This window comes from Acomys russatus, chromosome 10 (genome assembly GCF_903995435.1).
Source record: "Acomys russatus chromosome 10, mAcoRus1.1, whole genome shotgun sequence".
Lineage (NCBI taxonomy): Eukaryota > Metazoa > Chordata > Mammalia > Rodentia > Muridae > Acomys > Acomys russatus.
Genome location: NC_067146.1, coordinates 4,365,561 through 4,388,766, shown reverse-complemented (window position 1 = coordinate 4,388,766; position 23,206 = coordinate 4,365,561). Strand labels below are relative to the sequence as shown.

The window sequence follows — 23,206 nt, the reverse complement described above, 5'->3', positions numbered from 1 at the left end:
GCCATCGTGATGGGCAAATTACACAGGAAAAGCACACAGCATACATGTCCAAGCGAGAGTCAGGAATTTAAAGGCACTCCACGAGGCAACGGCCAAACCCTTACAAGCATTACAGAACTACCTTGTATTACTCCAAGGTTTCCTCCACCACAAAACAGCAGGCACACAGGAGTTTTTGAGGGGCTGGAGAGGTAGCTCGGCCAGTAAGAGCACTTATTGCTCTCGCAGAGAACCCAGATTTATTTCAAGGAACACAACACCCTCTTCTTATCTCTATGGACACTAGTCACACACATGTTGCACAATACAGGCGTGCAGGCACAAGACTCATACACATAAAATAAAATAAATAATTTTTAAAAATTTTTAAACAGCCTTTGTTGGGCCAGGTATGTAACCAGTGGGTCCCCTGTGAGTTCGAGAACAGCCTATTGTTTCAGGCCACCCAAGGATACAATGAGACCCCCCCCCCCAAAAAAAAACAATCAGTCAATTAATCAATCAATCAATCAATCAATGACAGCCTCTGTGATTATATAGACTGTACTAGGATCTCCATTGACCCTGGGCCAATCAATAGGGAAATCAGGAAAGTTGGGAACAGGATTAAATGAGATGGTGAACAGTTAATCTTAGCTGATGAAAAACAGGGAAAGGGTGTAAGGGTCACAATAATTGCCTGATGGGCCTCCTGGAGCAAAACATTTACACACTAATCCAAAAATGTGTTTTCACAAGTTGAAACTAATACTTAGCACTGGAGACAAGTTCTTGGGATTTTTCGGGGGGGATGGGAGTGGGAGTTGGTTGGCTGGTTTTCGAAATAGAGTTTCTCTGTGAAGCCCTGGCTGTCCTGGAACTCACTCTGTAGTAGACCAGGCTGGCCTGGAACTCAAGAAATTTATCTGCCTCTGCCCCCTGAGTGCTGGGATTTATGTAACCCTGGCTGTTCTGGGACTCTCTATGTAGACCAAACTGACCTGAAATTCACAGACTCTGCCTTCCAACTGCTGGGATTGAAGGCATGCACCACCATGCCCAGCCTCTTGGTGATCATCTTGAGACAGTCCCAACAAAGAATTCTAGAACATTCTAAAAGCCACCAAAACCAGTAAGCTGAAACCCTCAATAAGTAACACCCAATAAAGATACAGGCACCACCCTTCAAGCCTGGTGGCTCCAGTTCAATCCTCGGAAGCACAATGGAAGAAGAAAACTGACTCCCACAGCTGTCTTCGGATGTCCACACACTGGCATATATACCCACGTCCTCACACAATTTAAGAATGTCATCCATGCATTTGTTTTTGCTAGGAGGGTTTTGTTTTGGCAGGAGAGGGGTAAGCTTCAGTTTTTGGAGACAAGAGTCTCACATGGCTCCTGATCCTCCTGACTCTACCTCCCAAAAGGAAAGGATAAAAACCCAGGAGAGGATTCTTGGAACACAGACAGTAGGCAAGTTTGCACTGAGCACTCGAGAAGTGCAAAGCAAGACTGGCAGGAGTGACAGGATCCGTCCGTATGGACAATAAGCCAGCGATCCTCTAAGATGAGCCGGGGTCAAATGTTATCACTGAGAAGTTCTGTGCAAATTCAATCCCTGCTGGAAAGCAACTTCATCTTTGCTTTCTTTCACGTGCAGTAATAATGTGAGGAAAATTATAAAAATACAGAGTTCTAAGAGAGAGACTTCTAAAAGCAAACAACAGTCACCCTCCTACAAAGACTGTGGGATCCTCTCTCTCTCTCTCTCTCTCTCTCTCTCTCACACACACACACACACACACACACACACACACACACACACACACACGAAAGGAAACAGGTAAGAGAAAATGAAGAAAGCCACCTGAGCAAAGGACAGACCCACAGGAACTACGCTAAACTCAAAAGGGAAAGTCATGGGCTCCATCCACATTCCTAGGAAGAGACTCACGGGAATTTAATTAGGAATTTTTCAGAAATAAAAACTTAAGAGTTTTTCCACTATTGTCTATAAACTCCCTCATCTATCTTCCTCCCACACACCACACAAACATGCTCGCAGTAAACAAAGCAAACTGGCCAGCATTGGCCCCCAATGACTTGCGATCCATCCCTCCAGGACTGTTCTTTCCTGTGCTGGTGTCTGGACCTCCTCAGCTGCCTGCGGTGGTCACACCTTCAATCTCAGCGTTTGGGAGAAGAGGCGGGAGAATCAGGAGTTCGGGGTCAGCCAGGGCTACCTAAGATCCAGTCTCAAAAGAGCAAACTGACTACAGCCGTGTGTCAGGATGCATCCACAGGGGGTGGCGGGCTCTCAACGGCAGCAACTTCCTTTTCAGAGACACAGAAAGCAAACGGTGTCCACTCTACCAATGGCACGTTAGTGCCCGTGGGACACAAGCTAGCGGTCAGCAGGATTATTTCTATAACCTGCCCTTAGTACCCACAGGCTTTGCGTCTTTAGGTTCAAACAACAGGCACTGAAAACAGTTTTGTTTAGCCTTGTCTTCCCTTAAACGTGTGTCTGTAGTAAACATATGCAAGCTTCCCTCCTGGGCTTAGCCCCTCAACAGTTCTGGGTAACCATATGCACAGAGCAATGCCTTTGCATGACGCAGAAGTCATCTAGACAGGACGTACACAATACAGCAGAGTGCACAAGGGAGAATGCTGGTGATGTGAGCGCCCTGAGACACTGGTGTCCGTGGGACGCCTAGACCCAGCAGCTCCCTCCTCTCCACAGACACCAGGGGACAAGGCTGTACTACAGCATTAGTGAGCAGCTATGAACCTGGGTAGGAAGTGTCCTAGCTAGCCTCCTGCTGCTGTGCTGTCACACCAACCAACTTCAGGAGGAAAGGGTTTGCTTGGCCTACAGGGCCATCACTGAGTGAAATCAAGACAAAAACTCAAGGCAGGAGGTTGAAGCAGAAACCATAGAGGAATGCTGCTTACTGGAGACCTTCCTGCTCCCTCTGCGGTGCTGCGCAGGGGAGAGACGTCAGAGACAACGCAAGGGACAGAGTGGGTATCATGTCACTGTCCAGCAGGGTTGGGTTCACAGGGTAGTGACAGGGCCTAGAAAGCTGGGGAAGGTTCCTGGGCCTAACTCTGGGGAAAACTTGCAGTCCCACTGCTCTCTACAACAGCCAGGGACACTGTGCAGCTCCTGTCCTCTGGCCATGTGGATCTGCCCACCTGGACGTGCACAAACACAAACACACACACACACACACACACACACACACACACACACACACACATTCCTCTCCCTCAGGATCCTCCATCCCTAGCGGATGCCACAGTCCATTTCCACTTCAGCCCTTGGTCTTAGTGTACCCTCCCTAACTCCAGTGTCACCCTGCAACCTGCCCAACTCCTGAGGCGATGCTGCCGTGCAAGGGCTGGGGGAGATCTCTGTGCTGGAGAGCAGGCTAACATCCCAGGCGAGGACTGAGAATGTGGCAGAGAAGAAATGAGGGGTATTGTGGGACACTCAGGGCTGGGGGAGATCTCTGTGCTGGAGAGCAGGCTAACATCCCAGGCGAGGACTGAGAATGTGGCAGAGAAGAAATGAGGGGTATTGTGGGACACTCAGGGCTGGACAAGGACGGAAAAAAAGCAAAGTCACAGTGCGTTCAGTGGCACCACAGAGCACAAGACTTGGATGAAGTGAACACATACATGCATATACACATATACACCCCGCACATACACACATACATACATGCATGCATGCATACATACATACACACACCCTACACAGAAACACACACACTCTCTCTCTCCCCTCTCTCTCTCTCTCTCTCTCTCTCTCTCTCTCTCTCTCTCTCTCTCTTTCTCTCTCTTTCTCTTCCCTCCTCTGGGGTGTCCTGGACGGCTCCATCATCTCTTTGTTCAAACACCAACTTACCTCTTACTTGTGCCGAAGACAGTACTTTATTTCCAGGACATAGAGGTGAGTCAAACACTGCCCCTGACTGCACTGTTGAGTCTGGTAGTGAGAATGGGATTAAATCGCTATAATCTACAATAGCCAAAAGGTTTTTTTTTTTTAAAGAAATGTCCACTCAGGAATGATGGATAAACAAAACAAGCCTCATCTGGCTTTTCTACCACCCAGACTACAAACACTTAATGTGTTTTAGTTTGAAATGTGTACATAATATTTGAAAAAGGAAAAAGGGAGGGAGCATGGATCATGCATCTGATGGAATACTATGTAGCCTTAAAGGGGAACTGTGATAGATCCTCCACCAAGATTGAACTTGGCGCCTGAAGGATAGTACCATATAATTCCATGTATCTAGAAGAACACAGGAGTCTCGCTCATAAAAACAGAGAGTAGGGCTGTGGCTCCAAGGGGCTGGAGGGACAGGAACAGGGAGATGTTTCCAATGGATACAGAGCTCAGTTCTGCAAGATGAAAAGGGTTTGCAAAGGTACTTGACACTGCTCAACCCTGTACTTAAAAAATGGCTATGATGGCAAATTTTATGCTATATGCATTTTAACCACAAATTTGAAAATCAAGTAATCACTGTAATTCAAGTTGGAAACAATTAGAATAGAGACACTAAATACGGCTGTGGCGAGAAAGGAGGGTCGAGGAAGAGGCAGTCTGCTGTGGAAAGATGGTGGGGCTGGCTCCGAGGCTCAGAGAATAGCAATGCAACGCAACACACACACACACACACACACACACACACATCCTTCCTCCCCACTTCCCCCGCTCCCCAGGCGCTGGTCGTTTGGCACTAAATCATGCCATCAGTCCCAGAGAATAGCGGTGCTCTCCTGTGGCAGTCCCAAGGGCAGCTAAGATTCCCAACACCACCCATACTGACTCCTTGACGTTGGTCTTCACAGGTCACCAAAGGTGCTAACCCTTAGTGGGTCAACACATGCTCATGTATAAAGAAGGCAGCCAGCAGGGCATGGGGCAAGCAGCCATCTGTCTAGATAGTCTCCTTAAAAGCTGCTGAGCTACACAAACTGGACTCTAGGATCCCAGCCCTGTGCGTGTTCTCCAACACAAAGCCCCACAAAGCTTTCTCGTGTACACTGATTCGGGGATTTTTTTTCCTTCTCCGAATGCACCCTTTGTGATCCAACTCCTTCCTTTAAATTATCCTGAAGGAAATAAAGAGAAGCTCGAAGCTCTCTGCACACAGTTCGTCACAGGATTACAAAGTTTGGCACAGGAGAACCAATAAGCCGCTGAACGATTAGGAGTGACTGGGATGTAGCTCATGGCTTCAGCTCTCGCCTAGCATGTGCAAGGGCCCCCAGGCTGGATCCCCAGGATCGTAAAAACATAAAACAAGAAATTCAGGAATAGCTTGGAAAATTCTGCCCTATAAATGAATATTATGTGTTTGCTTTAAAATATTTTAACGCATATGGAAAACATTTACAATCAAATGAAAACTGGGAGACGCGAAATTCTATGGTTAGTACAATCCAATTTCTATTTTTCAAAAAAGTGGGGTCTAGCACATATACATAAACGCACAGTGTTTAGGAGACCAGGAAGAAGGGACCAGGGGATGAACCAGCTGGCAGAGTGCTTGCTCAGCAAACAGGAGGCTCTGAACGCACCCCGGAACCCAAGTAAAAAACCCAAGCACAGTGGTGCCCAGCTGTGATCCCAGGCGTGGAGGAGGGGGAGACAGGCAGCTCCCCAGGGTTCGCTGGCCAGCCAGCCTCACCTAAACAAAGAGCTCCAGGCCAAAGGGAGACTTTATCAAAAGACAAGGTAGATAGATGGCTCCCAAGAGCTATGGCCAAGGTAACGCTTTGTCTCTACATGCACATGAACATGCATGTACACACCTGTGCACACATGAACAAACACACACACACAAACAAACACCGACTACGAAAATGCGTATCAAACTATGAAGCAGAAATGGAGATGGGTACTTTTTTCTAAATATACATCATATTGCAAAGCATCTGAAAGTGACTATCATTTACAATCGGAGACTAATAAGCTTTTCTGTCTCAACTGGGGACTCAGCACACAGACGTGCGCATGTCCACCGTTTTCAAGGCAGACTGACAGAGTCACTCGCAGGGGATTATGTTGAGATGAATCTGGGACAAAGATGTAGTTGTGGGGTCTGACCACATGGATGGGGCTCCTGAAGCCAAGAGAGAGACAAAGATACAAAGAAAGAGGGGGTACAAAGAGGTCTGAGCTCGGAATGTGGGAGGAGAAACCAGTAAGAGGCAGTAATGAAAGGGAAGGGTGCCGGCTTCTTTCTCCAGATCCATTTTTCAACGCGAGAGAAGCCACAGTCACACCAAACCTGCCATGTCATTAGCTGTTCTAGCTCATTCCATTGTGCAGTCAGTGGCTCTCTCATGCAGTCACTCCTCCTCCGTTCACCCTTTTAGCAATTCGTTGGGTATTCACAGAGGATGGCCTCCGGGGCCAGCCACAGTGCACACTGGTAGGAGTCGGGAAACACGGCGAGACCTGCTCTCGGAGGTTATGAATTTAGCTGAGTTGCAGGTGGACCGAGAACACGTAAGCCAGTCTGTTTTCTACATGTCACTCACAGACCACGCGGAGGGTGAAGTGAGGCTTGGAATTTCTAAGGGAAAAGTGAACAGAGGCAAACAAGAAGGAAAGAACAGCACATGGGAAGCATAAAAGCATCAAACCGTTCAGGAGAGCTCCCCCTGTGGAGAAGGCTAGCCCACTGCAGTGTGGCGGGAAGAAACAGGTTAGACGCGGGGCAGGGAAGCGGCTGTCCCAATCAAATGAACTTACTGTACACACTGATAAGGAACACAGCCAGGAGGCCCAGCAATGGGAATGCTAGAAACTCAAAGTCCCTTCACAAAGCTCAACCAACTACTCCGAGGCAGCTGGCTTCCCACGGTCACTTGCTGACCCCTCCTGATCTGCCCTGCCCCTTTGCTATGCTTGGTCCACTCTCTAGTACTCAGCCTCCCCTCCAAAGCACCCATGTATTATCGTGTCTGCATGCAGACATGTACACCCTCGCATATCCGTGCATGCTCCTGGCCGAGGGCTGGGCGCCACTCCTGGGTCCCAGCTCCCTCTGCAGAATCTGAATCTCCAACGGAATAATAAGCAGCTGGCATGTACCCTGTTAGCTATGCCCTGACAAGTCAGTCTCCGCCTCCTACAGCCTGCATCCTTAAACCGTGGGCCCTGGAGCATCCTGTCAGAACCACAGAAGTAAAAACTGATACACATATGAATATGTATGCAACTTGCCAGCTGTCAGGTTCTATGATTCAGGAGCTCCTTAGAACAGTCTCTCACACAGTCCCCATGATGACAGCTGTGCCTGCGCTTGTGGTTAGAGGTGGTTAGAGGTGGAGCCTCTCATCCTCTGGTTCAGTGGCATGCCCGCTCCAATCCCACACCAGTGAGTGCCCCTCTCCTGAGTCCAGAGAAGCCTGTTCATCCTCACAGCAGAAAGCAACGTCCTCAGCGGAGAAAGGGAGGGCCAGCAACCCAAGATGACCCAAACAGACTGGCCGCACCCCAGCCATTCTCTCAGAGAGAGGTGAACACAGGACACTGCTGACAAATAATACAGATCAGTTCTGTGGCCTACAATTCTCATCCATCGTTTTATATATTATCTAGGCTTTTATTTTTTTAAAGTTGCATTTCTTGATTTTTTTTTGCATGTGTTGGAGGTGGTGTCACTCGTATACCACGTGGAGGTCAGAGGACAACTTGGCAAGAGTTGGTTCCTCCTCCCACCACACAGGCCCCGGGGAATCTAGCCCTGGTCCTCAGGATGGGCAGCAAGGGCCTTCAGCGGCTCACTGAGCCATCTTGCTGATCCTGTTTTCTCTTTACAATCGGTTACTTAGATGTTCTAACACTGTTTTAACTCTCTCCTGGAGTCTCGGCTAAGGAAGCCAGTCTCCAATCCACCTTGAAATCCACCGCCCGGAACCTGCTTCTGAGGACACCGTGGTTACTCAGTGGTGCTGTCCTCGGACCTCCACCTCTGACTCTGGCCGGTCTGTACCTTTTCTCAAGCGTAGGCAACCTCTTGGCAGTTTCCTGGAAAAGAACTTTATCAGTCCAGGGCATCTCCAGAGCTTCTGCCTCCCTACCTCAGGCATACCTTTTGTCACCAAGTGACCTTAATAGTATTCTAAAAATTGGATGCACACTAATTCATTCCCTCATAGCCAAACTTTTTTTTTTTAACTACCTCAAATCATGCCCATAGACAACTAGGAAAATGTACCTCAACACTTCAAGAGAACGGCTGAACAGTTGCACATTTAAAGGTCAAAAGACTGGCGAACACCAGACGTCACAAGACTGCCCAGGGCTGGAGAGATGGCTCAGAGGTTAAGAGCACTGTCTGTTCTTCCAGATCCTGAGTTTGGTTCCCAGCAACCACATGGTGGCTCACAACAATCTGTGGTGTGATATGATGCCCTCTTCTGGCCTGCAGATGTTCATGCAGGCAGAATACTGATACATAATAAATAAACAAATAAAAACTTAAAAAAAAAAAAAAAAAGGCTGTCCATGACCAGGCATGGTGGCACACACCTTTAATCCCAGCACTTGGGAGGAAGAGACAGGCGGATTGCTGTGAATTCGAGGCCAGCCTGGTCTACAAAGTGAGTCTAGGACAGCCAAAGCTACACAGAAAAAACCTTGTCTCGAAAAACCAATAAATAAATAAATAAGTACATATAGTCTGTGCAGAAGGACCCCTGGGGAGCTCCCTCTTTCATCTACAGTAGGAATGCTGGAGGTTGCGGGAAATCTGATCATGTAGAAGCCACCAGAGCAAAAGGTTGGAGCCACGGTGGGACAGCCCTGTGGTGAGCCTTGTCTACCCTGGCATGGGGCAGCTGGCTCCCCTACGGCAGAAACTGCTGCATACTGCGGCCTCAGGTCTCCAGACCTGTGCCTACTCCGCTGCCCTCTGAGCTCCCCACTCCACCCTACTTTGAAGACTCAAGATACTCCACGTCGATTTCCTCTGCGAGGCACAAAAATGGCAACTGTAAACCACTTTCCCCACAAAGTCCACCCTGTGCCAGCCCCATCCCCCTTCCATAATGACTGTGACGCCACAAGAAAAGACACAGAGGATGCTGGACACCGTATGTCAACAGCAGCCTCCTCCCCCTATCCACTTACTCACGTGACTCACCTGCACCAGTCACTTTCCTTCCTGCGCCAGGAAAGGGCTGACATTCTATGTGCACTGCCCTCTGTCCTCTGCCCTCTGCCCTATGCCCACACACTCTGCCCACATGCACCCCTCACCCTCATAGCACACACAACAATAATAATAACTCTTTAAGAATAACAGTTCCCAAGACCACTGTTTCCGGGCATCAGTTAGAAAGTTAATATTTAACATCAGATCCTAGCACAAAAGCAAGATATTAATGTACTGTTATTTGGGTTTTCTTTTGGAGGGGGTTGAGACAGGGTTTCTCTGTGTAGCCTTGGCTGTCCTGGACTCAATTTGTAGACCAGGCTGGCCTCGAACTCACAGAGATCCTCCTGCCTCTGCCTCCCGAGTGCTGGGATTAAAGGCGTATGCCACCACGCCCGGCTTTATTTGGGTTTTCAAAGGGTAGAGAAAGCACGGAAAAGTAGCTGGCTGTGGGGTTGCTCTGGTTTTTGCTTTTGTTTTAATCTGTGTGGGGGGGGCGGTATATGGGGGTGTTTTCCTGTATGCATGTCTGTACACCATGTGTGTGCCTGGTGACCACAGAGGCCTAAAGAGGGCACCAGATCTCTGAAGTTACAGGCAGTTGTGAGCCATCATGTGGGTCCTGAGAACCAAACCCAGGTCCTCTACAAGACCTAATGCTATTAAGGACCGGGTCATCATCTCTCTGTGGGTTTTGATTTGTTTTTATTTTTTGAGACAGGGTTTCTCTGTATAGCCTTGGCTATCCTAGACTAGCTTTGTAGACCAGGCTGGCCTTGAACTCACAGATATCCACCTGCTGCTGCCTCCCCAAGTGCTGGGATTAAAGGCGTGTGCCACCGCGGCCAGCTGAATACTGTTGGTTTTGAACAAGGCACTCGGAAGGCACTGACTTCCTCCCCACTCCCGCCCCCACCCCCCACAAAATTGGAAAGTTCATGAGAAAATTGATTTTTAAACCAGAAGCATATTATAATTTATGATCAAAGATGAAACCCTTGAACCACACACTTGGCCGTCAGAAACAACCCACAGAGACAGCGTCACCCACGTAGCAATATTATCTACACCACAGGATATGATCCAGGTCACAATGAACGGGGTTAGCGCGGGGAGAAAATGTCACCCAATATTATGTTTCCCTCCAGGCCGAGAGAGACACAGAACGCACTCTGGAAGGGGAACCTCCATTTTCTGAAATTGTTACTGTTAAATGTTCAACTACTAAAGCCAAACAAAAGAGGCGTCCGTGCAGTTCTGTGGCTTTGGAAAGCCTGCCCTATTCACTTCTCCCAACCAAGGATTGGTGTGATCCTTCTATGACCAGGGCTGTATGTGCCTTCAGTCAAGGCTTGTCTCGTGCCACCGGCCTAGGGCTCTCCGGGGGGGGGGGGGGGGGGGGGCGACAAGGGAAGGTGGTCACAGTCAGCCGTGACCCTGGACCTGTCTACAGAGGTCACTCTGCCAAGCAAGCCAAACCTGTGAACACCATTCACTAACATGGCCTAGTCAGGGTGTGCACACTCACCTGAGGGTTGAGAGGAGACTCATTAGCTGTGTGACCTTGAGCAAGCTGGTGCCCCCCCCCCCCCCCGAGGTGCGTCTTCACTCATGTAACAGGAGTGGCAGGAACACCTATCTCACAGACCTGTCCTATGAGTGAAATGAGAGCTAGACGGCCTCCCACCATGCTCGGTTAGGCTATTATTGCTCTAACCCAGCTCTGGGGTTAGAGAGAGACACAGAGAGAATACACCTGGGTATGTAGGTGTGCATATGTGTGTGTGTATGTGCACAACCCTATGTACATGCTCGGAAGCCAGAGGAGATGGCAGGCGTCCCGTTCTATTACTCACCTTGTCCCTTTCTAGTCAGGGTCTCTCAGTTAACTGAGACCTATGCTGACAGCCAGCAAACCCCCCGCATTCCTCTCATCTCCCACCCCACACAGCTCTGGCGTTATTAGTATAAAAGGCTTTTTTACATGAGTGTTGGGTCCCTGTGCTCAAAACTGGTCATCTCATGCTTCTTTCTCACCGAGTGCTCAAACCCACTAAACTCTCTCTCTGTAGTCCCTTAGCCCTGGGATTTCAGCAGAAAACCAGAGAAAGCGCGTCAAGGGGAAACGTGATCAAAGGCTCAAATGCCAACTAGCAATCAAAGGAATGCAACAGTTAGGAAGACGTGACTTACGGGGGGGGGGGGCTTGGCAAAGGCGATAGATGGGTAACGGGCTGTATTTCAGAGAGGCGATACAACAGTGGCAACTCTGAGTCATTGGCTAGAGATGATGTGGATTGCTTCAACTTTTCTAGAGAGCAATTTGGCAGGGTGCATCAAAATTTAATGTGTACACACTGCCTAGGCCAGTGAGTCTATTTCTGGGAATTCATCCTACAGAAGTTGTTAGAAAAGTGTGTGAAGATGTACAGGAGTTAACGCTCAAGAGTTCAACGCAATACAATCACAACCCATGAACTGGAAACTGGTTAAGGGAGGCAGAGAACAAGCTCAGCACCAAATGCAACGGCTTGTGGTACAAACCTGTGTGCGGTGCTTCCTGACAACACAAAGATCCCACAATGATGTGCGAAACGGAAAAATGCAAACTGCCAAACAATGTGTCGGATATGATACCACTGCTTTGCGTGTATGTGTGTGTGTGTGTGTGTGTTCATGTGTGCTTGTATGTGTGAAACACTAAGAGGAGAGACAGCTAAATGCCACAGCAAACATCTGGAGTTGTGGGATTTGAGGTGATTGTTGCTTGCAGGAAGCTTTGCTACAGAAATGGGCAAAAACACAGAACCGAAACACTGAGCAACGCAAGCCCATCCACTCGGAGCCTGTGGCCTAGTGAGAATAAAAAGACAGAAAGAAATACAGGCAGGACGGAGGACTCCGGAGGAATGAAAGCACTCCTGCTGGCGAATGCCTCTTCTGACTGTGTGGGAGCTGAGGAGAGACCCGTACAAAACGAAGGGACTGTAGATAAAATCTGAGACAAGAATGTTCCAGACAGAAGGATCAGCAAGTACTAATTATTGCAACCAATGCATATTGTTTTTATAATCAGGGAGGGAAACCAATAAAACTATTGTAACCTTCAAAACACATAAAGATGGCTGGAGAGATGGCTCAGAGGTTAAGAGCACTGTCTGCTCCTCCAGAGGTCCTGGAGCCACATGGTGGCTCACAACCATCTATAATGAGATCTGATGTCCTCTTCTGGCCTGAGGATATATATGCAGGCAGAGCACTGTATACATAATAATAAATACATTTTTTAAAAAACACATAAAGATACTTAAAAGCCCAATTCCAAGGGCTGTGAAGAATAGTGAAATTTTACAAATTCTTTAAGACTATTTGAAAGCAGGAGGATCACCTGGGCCCAAGAGTTTAGCAAAACTCTGTCACCAAATTATCAGCAGCAGCAGCAGCAGCAGCAGCAGCAGCAGCAGCATCCACTATGCGGGCCCAGGATGAAAACACCAACCCTTCTGTCCAACTGCCTTGCCCAGCCCAGGCTCCAGCCAACAGTTGACCAAGAAAAAAAAGCCTTCAAAACCCTCAGGGTGAGAAGGGGAGGGGGAGGCAGGAGAAGTCCTGTTAAGCAAGGCCCGGCACAGCAGTCCTGAGGTGGACCACCTGGAGATCTCTGTCTGGCCACCAGCTGCTCACCTGCCCCACGCCCCATGCCTGTCACCTGCCTGGAACCGGGGCTCCCTGCTCCCGGGACCACCTCCCACTTACTTAGACCACAGCGCACTTCAGCTTAATGCTCTCTCCTACCTTCCTTCACAACTAGGCCCCACTCCAGGCCCGACTCCACCACGACTGTTACTTTTTAAACAACAATTTCCTAAACACTTCCCCTTGGCAAACTGACACTCTATAATTCACACAACTCTCTAAGCTCCGCCTCGTAGGCCCTGGTAGCTACCATCCTTCAGACAGATTCTAAAATGTCCACCATACCCAGGACCTCGCCTAATGGAAAGTACCGAGCATCCGTCCTCCTACCCTTAGGTGATGTCACTCATTGTAACTCAAGGTCTACCCACTTTGCAGTGTGCCACTATTTCCTCCCTCTTGTGGGGAGGGGGGCTGAAGACTCCCTACACACCCACTGCTCACCATCTGTCCTCCTGTCTTCTAGGGTTTCTGTAACCCTTGGTGGATAGCCTAGCTGAGACCCATCCACACAGCTTGGGAAACCAGGACTAGTGATTCTGGTCCTCTGTAAAGAAGCCCGGAGGAGGAGCAGAGCTCTGACCACATCCAGCCAGACACCACCAGCTCAGGGCTCTACCCTCCACATCCCTAGAAATCTAGGTTGTGCTTTTTGCAACAACTTGAGGACTCCCCCCTAATTAGGGGGCCAACCGGAAATCTTTGAAATACACTCAAGCTCCTTAAGACACTGCTGGGCTGGAGAGATGGCTCAGAGGTTGAGAGCACTGGCTGTACTTCCACAAATCCTGAGTTCAATTCCCAGCAACCACATGGTGGCTCACAACCATCTATAATGAGATCTGGTGCCCTCTTCTGGCCTGTTGGCTCATATGCAAGCAGAATACTGTATGAATAATAAATAAATACATATTTTAAAAATATTTAAAAAAAAAAAAAAAAGACACTGCTGAGGCCAATGCTTCCAAACCTTAGGGAACACACAACTCACCTAGAGATACCTAAAGGGGGAGCTGGCTTATTCAGCCGGCCGGGAGGGCGCGGGTCAGCTCTTGTGTCGCTCAGACTGGCCTCTAACTCCCTGTGTACATAGGGTTGACCTTGAACTGCGGATCCTCCTGCTTCCATCTCCTGGGAGCTGGGATTTCAGGCACTTAGCACCTGTTCTGCTGAGGTTCTGACAGGCTCCCAGGTGATGCTGATAGTGATGATGGCACTCGTTTGGGGGACCACACGGGAGCAGTGAGCCCTGGGTTCCTGGGCTTTGCCGGAGTTCCCCAGAGCTGACTCCAAATGATGATTTGTTCAGTATGTTTTCAGTCCCTCCGCTCCGCAGCATTTAAAAACAGACCTTCAGACTGTCTGGCTCCGGAGTTAATCCCTGCACCTGAAACGCTAAACAATGAAGGGCTCTTTCCACGGGCCCCAACAAGAGGAGCAAAAAAAAAAAAAAGTCTCCAAATGATGGCCCAGGCCGGTGAGGAGCCTACCGTAGGAAAAGCTGCCTCCCCGCCAGCCCCGCCCATCCCCACTCAGGACCATACCACCATTCTCCACCAAGACTCTGTCCGTCTGGTCTACTGCCAAGGGTCCTTCCAACTCCCCACCTGGCCTGGCATTTCCTCCCTCCCTCTCTCCTTTGGACCACAGCGGTGCTTTCCCAGTTCCCAGGTGCACCTCCACTTCCCTCCCTCCGTGAAGAGCCACTCAAGGCATCTCTGCCTCCAGAGACCGCTGCCTGCCTCTCCTCTGTTTTCTTCACACTTGCCCTGGCTCCCACCCCTTCCAAACATGAGCAAACACACTCCTGCCCTCTCTGCCTCCAGCAACATGTCTCCTTCACCCCCAAGACCAGCTCACTGCCTTATTTCACCTCTTGACCCTTTTACTGTCTTGCTTCATCTCTTGAGCATGCACAGGCAAGAAAGCACTGAAGGCCTGGGACCTCTCTAACACTGGCCTCCCTGGACTGAGAAACAACCTCTGTAATGCTGGGCGGTGATCTAGGTACAGCAGAATTTAGGGTCCACATCCACCCCTCTACTTCTTTTACTGGCAACCTTGGGCCACTGCATCGCCAATACACAGGGTGCACATCTCCCTCTGTATCCATGCCAACACAGTTAACGGCAACCAGAACGTGAGCACTGTCTAAAAGAACTGGTACTATTCTATCATGCTTAAGGGCAAAGGATCTGAAGAGAAAGTTCTCAAGATATAACGATGGTCAAGAGGTATAAATGCCAGGCATCAGTAATCAGGGGGGTAACACAAGACACAGCTGTCGGGGTGCATCACTTCACAGCTGCTAAATGGCTGTCAAGGGTAATCATAGGGCAGCCATTGTAACAGTGCTCCCTTTCCCACAGGAACTTGAGAGAGCAGAAGCTGAGAGAAAGATCCTGAGGGAGGACAGAGGGGCAGGGCACTTGGAGAGAAGATACAGGGGCTGGCATTACCTGGCCCCAGGAGGCTGAAACAGGAAGTACTGCCTCCACACCCAGGGCCTCTTAAACTTGAACTGTGGGTACACAAGAACCTAGGGACTTGACAAGTTCAGATTGAGATTCAGACGGTCCAGGGTGGGACCCTGCAAATTCAATCTGTCAGGAGCTGACGCTGCTGAGGGAACGTGAACTCCCTCACGAGTGGGAGCAGGAACATAAACCTTCACCAGTGTTAACAGATGCCTGAAGCCACAGGCCACAGCATCGGCACCTACCACACTGTCAACGGAGATGGAAAAAAACCCAAAGAAACAAAAAAAAAAAAAAATGCAGGAACATGTTAGGTAATTGCTATCCCGCTGAGCTACAGCCCCAGCCTCATACAATTCCTCCCTTTTTCATTTCCCCCTATTTTTTTGGTAGCATTTATTTATTTTATTTGAGTGTGTGCATGTGTGTGGGCACACGTGTGAAGATCAAAGGGCAACTTCCTAGAGTCAGCTCTGTCCTTCCACTACACGGCTTGTCAGGCCCTGCAGCAAGCACCTTCTTGCTGAGCCACGACACTCCACCTTTGCCTCTTTCCAGTTTTACTTTGAGACAGAGTCCCACTTACTTGCCAGGTTAGCGTCACTCAAATGTTTTATTCTCCTCCCTTGGCCTCTTGACAAAACTGTGACTGCAGGTAAGCGCCACAACAGCCAGCAGAAAGATTTAAGAAACAAGGTTTTTGGGGGCTGGAGAGATGGCTCAGAGGTTAAGAGCACTGGCTGCTCTCTTCCAAAGGTCCTGAGTTCAATTCCCAGCAACTACATGGTGGCTCACAACCATCTACAGTGAGATCTGGTGCCCTCTTCTGGTGTACATGCAGGCAGAGCACTGTGTATATATGAGAAATAAATAAATCTTTAAAAAAAAAAAAAAAAGGAACAAGGTTTTGGTTAGGGTGCTTGCCTAGCAGGGTTTAATCCCTGTACCCTATAACCCAGGCATGATGATACACACTTATACTTCCAGCACTTAGGAGGTAGAGGCAAGAAATCAGAAGTTCAAGGGCATCCTCAACTACATATCATGGAAGCAGGTAGCCCAAGATACATGAGAACCTGTCTCAATAAAACAAAACACCTCTTTTTTTTTTTTTTTTTTTGGTTGTTAATGAAATGAGAAAACCTGTCTTCAGTAGATCATTGGCCTAGCAAACCTAGTGGGGCAAAGGGAACAGAGACAGAGACAGACAGACAGACAGACAGACAGACAGAGAGAAACAGGCATCTGTACATTCCCAAGGCATCCAAAATAACCAGGCTACACGTCTGTGGTCACACAGTAAGTTACGTGCAGAAGGATATGCACCCTGCAGCACACCGACCGGAAATCGCATCCTGGTGGGCTCCAGGTGAAAAGGTCAGTGGTGGCCACAACTTGTAAGCAGCCGCTGCAGTCAGAACTGTGTCCTCCTCTCTAGGAAAAACCACCTGTTGTGATTATAACCACAATAATTAGCTGCTGTTATCACCCAGGGCAGACAGAAAAGCCCTGCTCCCTGCTCCCAGGTCCCTGGTGACTTTTAACAGCTCCCTGTGGGGGTTCAGTTTTCAAGAGTAGAGGGAGGCACTTCCTGACTAAGACTCCGGGGCTGCAGTGCCCAGAAGCCAGGAGGGAGACTCAGAACAACAGTGACCCAGCGAAGACCTAAAGCAATGTCAGCAGAGTGTGTAAACAGAGGGCTGCAGGGGACAGAGGGACGGTTCAACTGGTCACTGCTCTTACAGAGGACCTGAGTTCAGATTTCACCACCTGCATGGTGGCTCACAACTGCCTGTAACTCCAGCTGCAGGGGATCCAATGCCCTCCTCTGGCCTCAAAGACACCTGTATATATAAACATAAAATAAATAAATAAAACCTAAGATAAAAAAGGACAACCATGGCCGGGGGCACGCTGGCACAGGCCTGTAATCCCAGCACTTGGGAGGCAGAGGCAGGTGGATCCCTGTGAGTTCAAGGCCAGCCTGATCTACAAAATAGACTCCAGGGCAGCCAAGGCTACACAGAGAAACTTGTCTCAAAAAAAAAAACAAAAAACAAAAAAACAAAAAACAAAAAGACAATCATAAGACAGTCTTCTCAAAGAAAAGAAATCTAAATCCTTTGGTTGTCATTTTTTTGGGTTCTGCTCCTGTTTTTTTGAGGCAGAGTCTCCATATATAGACCAAACTTAAGATCCTCCAGCCTCTACTCCCAAGTGCTGAGATTAGAGGCTTGCAATACCCAACCCTGTTCCAGAAGTTTACACTCTTAACAAGCATGCCCCCAACTCCAAATAACAGGGTGCAGGAGGTCTGGGGAATCACACTTTGCACACATTTCAAGTCCTTGTTCACAATTCTAAACCAGGTCTAGCAAATTTTCACCTTGAAATGACCGGCAGCTCATTAAGACAAATGAAAATTAAGCAAGCTGCTATGTATGAAGCAAGCATCTATGTATGAAAAAATATTACACAAAGAAAAAGAAGATTTTGCTAACCATAGTGACTCTACGCCTCTGTGTCTCAAACTTACATGAAAAGTGGGGACAGTGGGATGACCCAGCAAGTAAACGCACTTGGCACTGGAGCCAGGCAACCTGAGATTGACCCCCCCCCCCCCCCGCCTCCGAACCCACACAAAAGTAGAGAAGCAGTTGCAGAGAGTTGTTCTTCTGCCCCACAGGCTCACCATAGCATGTATGCACATATGGACACTCACAAACACACTTTTTTTTTCAATTATGTAAAATGTAAAAGAAGCCGCCAAGGCTGTGGCCCAGCTGGGAGAGCCCTTGTCCAGCGTGCACAAAACCCTGAGTGTAATCACCAACATGTATAGGACAGTGATGCGTGCTGAATCCCAGCACGGGGGAGGTGGAGGCAGGAGGATCATACACAGCTACAGAGTCAGTCTGCACCCAGCCTGAGTTATATGAGACCCTGCCTCAAAGTTTAATTAGTTAATTAATTAAATGTAAAAGAAAACACATTGGAAAATACGATAGAAGGAACAAGGACAAAATTCAAAGAATGCAAATACGAAAATAAACAAAACTTCAACACTAAAGAAAGGTGAAAAATTAAAACAATGTATTGCAAATATAGCTAACAACAGTGTTTAAAAACCATCAAAGAAAGCGCCTGTGACCCCAGCCCTGGTCAGGCAGAGGCAGGGGATCCCAATGAGTTCAAGACCAGGGTTCCAGGATAGTCAGGACCACACAGAGAGATGATGTCTATAATAATAATAATAATAATAATAATAATAATAATAATAATAATAATAATAATAATAATAAATGGTATGGTGGTGGACATCTACATAAACTTTTGTGTCTTTTCCGGCATTACAACTTTCAGAAGACTGACTCATTCATCGACCTCAGCCGAGGCACAGGAAGCCAGCCAGGCACACCTGACAGCTTAATCATACTGTCATCTCCACGCTACCAATACATGCTTGAAAATAAAGACCAATATATACAGAAAAGTAGCCACAGGCTCATCTGTACGGCTGTTCGCCTTAACATTTATGGCAGCTTGGCCAGGCAGTGGTAGCACATCGGTGGCGCATTGGTGCCCCATACCTTTAATCCCAGCACTCAGGAAGCACAGGCAGGCATATCTCTTTTTGAGTTCAAGGCCAGTCTGAGCTACAGAATGAATTTCAGGACAGCCAGGGCTACACAGGGAAACCCTGTCTCAGGAAAAACAAAAAAAACAAAAAACCATTTATGGCGCCTCAAAAGTTTATTTTCAAAAAGAAAATTGTGCATGAGCAGAGACAGTAAATGCATATGCTTTCTCGCTTTTTAGACATTAACAACAACAACAACAAAAAGGCCTGGGCCTAGTGGCACTCATCTGAAACCTTAGCTCACAGGAGGTGAGGGCAGGACTGTTACAAGTTTAAAACTAGCCTGGTCTACACAGTAAGGCCTGGGTTATATAACAAAACTCTGTCTCAAAAGCAAAACTGAAACCATTGACAGTGTTAATTGTGGGCTGTGGAATTGTGGGTAAGCCACCCTTCCCTCCTTTCATGTCCTGGGAGTTGAACAAGAATACAAGGACACAAGACTGGGTAGCTGCCTGTGCAAGCTACCTACCCAATGTTCTACCACTGAGTCGTACCCCAAGTCCCAAGTGACTTTTTGGCAACCTTTCATTAATTTCTAGATTCTGCCATGCTGTCCATTTCATGATAATCAAAATTCTTAAGTAGATTTGTCCCTGAATAAGCAATGGGGCACCACTCTCTCCTTTTCCATTGTGGGTAGCTGGCTACCTAAAAGCACTATTTTTCAAAAGAAATCCCCCAGCGTTTCATGTTACTTCCAAACAACAATGAACGGTCAGGACCAAAAACAAAAAACAAAAAATAAGTTCATTTAAAATGCTGAAGAAACTAGAAAGGGACAGCATACCAATACAGCGCAGAGGTCCCTCTCAAGTCTGTAATAAGGGGATCACCTGGAAAGCAACTCCATCTCTGCTGAAGGCGGGGAGCTTGTCAGACCGGAAGGGACTGACTGCTGCTTCCCAGACGAGCTGAGAACAGGATTAAGGCACCACCCCACCTCCCACCCACCCCCACTCCCCGCCACTCCCCACATCCCGCCTCCCCCAGGACAGCCCTCAGCCAAGTCTCACTGCCCATACTGTTGCTGAAAGTGCATCACTAAAATGAGATGGTCCTGGTGCCACTGAGGGGCAACCTGGGCCAAACACGCCACCTCCTCCCAGGATCAACAGCCACAGGCTATGCCCAAGCATCCCCAAGCAGCCTTACGCACCTCAGCAAGCCACCCTCCGTGAAGCCAGTTTCCCAGAGCCTATAATCAAGTTACCATCTTCAAGTCACCCCTGAAGACCCTCTCTGAGTGGGTACAAACACCCACACTTGCTTATACAGTGGCTTCTTGTTTGCAGGTGGGATCCCTGAGGGGGGGAGGGGGCCTGCCGTTGGATACTATGCACACTGGTTCTCACTCTACATTCCTGCCCAGAAGCAGCTATGCAAACCGGAGGGGCCCAGTGAGCAAATCAGGAAAAGGAGAGGAGGCCTCCGGCTCTGTGACGTCACCTCTATGTCACAGACATGTAACTTCTCACCTCCAGGCTGGACATTGGGATTAGGAGTAGGCAGAGAAACAGAAGAAGGTCTCTAAAGAAGGTGTGGGGGCAGTGGAGGCAGAGCCGCTGTCGACTTTAAATTTAGCAAAATAGCTTTCTCTCCTACAGCCTCTCCAGAATTGTCAGATGACAATGTGCATGCAGGAAAACATGGGGCCTCCCCACCCCCTGGAAGCTAAGTGTATCATAGAGTCGGGAGGCACACTCTCCTGAACACCTGTTAAGGACCTCCTCCGTAAAGGAGGGCTCATAAAACCTAACTCCCAATGTGACTGGGTCACACAGCACCTGGCACACGTGTCAGTGGAAACAACCATCGAACTAGGTCCCGTGATGAGCAAATCCAGCGGAATCCAGCTTCCTCTGTTGACTAAAGACAAGGGCACTCCCAGACGACTGACCCCTCTCCTCTGACACTGGACTGGAACTCTCATGGAGTGACACTAAGACAGGAGGCGCTAGTGTGGGCAGAGTTTCGGTACCCACTGTACAGAGCCTCAAAGAGACCCACTCTGTCAACCCTGCCTCTGCTGAGGTGCCCTGAGGCAGTGGTCCACCCAGCTAAAGGATATCTCCAGAGACATCAGCTACGAACCCAGTCAGTGGGTCAAAACAGCAAGGGGGGGGGGGGAGATGGACGGTTACAGCATTTCCTTTCCCATCTAGCCAGTGACCTTGAGCAAGATGTTTCTGCCTTAATTTCCCCACAGGTAAAGCAGTTTCATCCTGCATTCCCTGAAGTCCCTTCCTGGCTTCCACTCCACCATGCCCTTCGTGGCAGGCAGTTACAATGCCCACAGGCAGGCCCTAAGGGACACCTGCAGATGTGTTCCACTTCCTTCCAGCCACCCAGCAGCCCCCTGGCCCTGCTCCTACAAGCAGGGGAGGGTTCCTAGCTGCTCCCATGGCTTTTTTGGTCCCACACCCCACACCCCCACACCCCACACTCCACACCCTGTGCAATGAGAAGTAGTTGTCTACCCTAAACCACTCCTTCCACCTTCCCTTTCCTCCCCACAAAGTAGGCAAGCATGTATGTGTGTGCTGGGGCAATCTTAGGCTCACAGTGAGTGTGTGTCTGTCACCTCGGAGATGGTCTCCAGGCCATCCTCCCAGTGCATAGTCAGGGTGGACAAATAAACATTTCAGAGAAGCAACGTGAATTAAACCATTTCCTCAACAAGCAAAACCCACCCACGCGCCTCATAAATCATGTCTCGTAATCCCACGCTGATGAACAGTCACTAAATTGCATCTATTATAAAAACCAACCATGACTCCTTTCATACCCTGACACTTCAAACTCAAAATATTTTCACACTCCATTGTAATGCCTTTGTAGAGGCCATACCAATAGCTAGTTCCCTGGAAAGATCCATGACCAGGGCGCTTTCCAAGAGATTTTTTTCTTTGAATGTTCTTTGTGTCCTGGCGCACTGGGGGACACGGCCAGCTTGCTTGCATCTGGGAGAACACTGGCTGTTAACGGCAATGCACAACTGCCCTACAGCACACACCAGATGTACCCCTTTGCCCCAACAATAAAGTATCCCAAAACATTCGCTACGCCACATTCACATAGCCATGCACAAACACAATTCCAGTGCCGGCGTTTTGCAAAGACAAAAAAGAAAATAGGCATCTTCAGAGCAGAAACACTAGCCAGACCCGCCTCGGGCAACATGGTTCATGGAAGACTAGGTTGCAGACCTTTTAACAAGACCGGTCAGAAACCGCTCGCTCTTTTCCTTTGCATTTATTCATTTCCTCAGTGCCATTATTTGCTGGGCCCAGGAAGAGAATGGGAAAGCATCTCCAGCAAGGAGGGCGAGGAAGCGGTGGAGAATAAAAGAGGATGGGCGGGTGTGGGGAGCCGGGGGTGGCTGGCGAGAGCGGCCACGAAGGCGCGCAGGGTGGCGGCCGCATCCCAGGGGGTCTCGGTGGGGCTTACCTGGGGCGCACGAGGCCGGCCGGGCGAGCAGCAGCAGCCAGAGGCCGGGGAGCAGCAGCCCTGGGCGGCGGTGGCGCGAGGAAGGCCCACAGCCGCTCCGCCTCGGCACCAGCGCAACCCCGGCGCGGGTCTCCCGCTCCATGGCCACGCGTCGGCTCCTCAGCACCCCGGCCTCGCGGCGTGGGCACGCTCAGGCTCCGGACGCCGGCGGCTGCTGCGGCGAAGACTGGGCGCCGCGCACCGGCGCTCAGCGAGGCCGGCGAGGCGGGGGCGGGCCGGGCCGGATCGGCGGACAGGGGCCGCTGCACGCCGGCCGCGCCGCTCCGCCCCCTCCCGAGCCTCACAGCCGCTGCCCGGCAATGCACCGCCCCGCGCGGGGAGGCGAGCACCACCTCCCGGCCGGCCCGGCGCCTGCCTGCGGGCGGCCGGGCGGAGGGCGCGGCGGGACCCGGGACCCGCCCTCCCTCCAGGACCCGCCTCTCGGGAGGGCCAGCGGGACGGCGCCGCCCCGCACCCGTACCCGCACCCGCACCCCGCGAGCCGCTGCAGGAACACTTGGGATCCCGGGGATTCTGGCGATCGCGCCTCCTGAGCCGCCCACGCGGGGCAGGCAGCAGGTGTGTGTGCGGGACGGCCAGGGTCCCTGGCAGGCCCGGCGCTGCAGAGCGGACAAAGCCGAAAGAAGTCGGGCTTTCTTACCCAGAGCCCGCGTGCAGGAAAGGCTGGGGAGGAGGCGCACACCACTCTGCCCATCCTTTCCACCCCCA

General features: G+C 49.8%; 1 protein-coding gene across 2 annotated transcripts in view; it reads right to left on the bottom strand.

The window, feature by feature from the left end:
- The window catches only part of Kiaa1549 (KIAA1549 ortholog), a 121,732-nt gene extending 99,151 nt beyond the window's left edge, over positions 1-22,581 (bottom strand). For both annotated transcript variants that reach the window (XM_051151711.1, XM_051151712.1), the window contains exon 1: positions 22,440-22,581. In XM_051151711.1, coding sequence (XP_051007668.1) covers positions 22,440-22,581 — 142 coding nt within the window. The remainder of the gene's footprint in view (positions 1-22,439) is intronic.
- Positions 22,582-23,206: the final 625 nt, after the last annotated feature.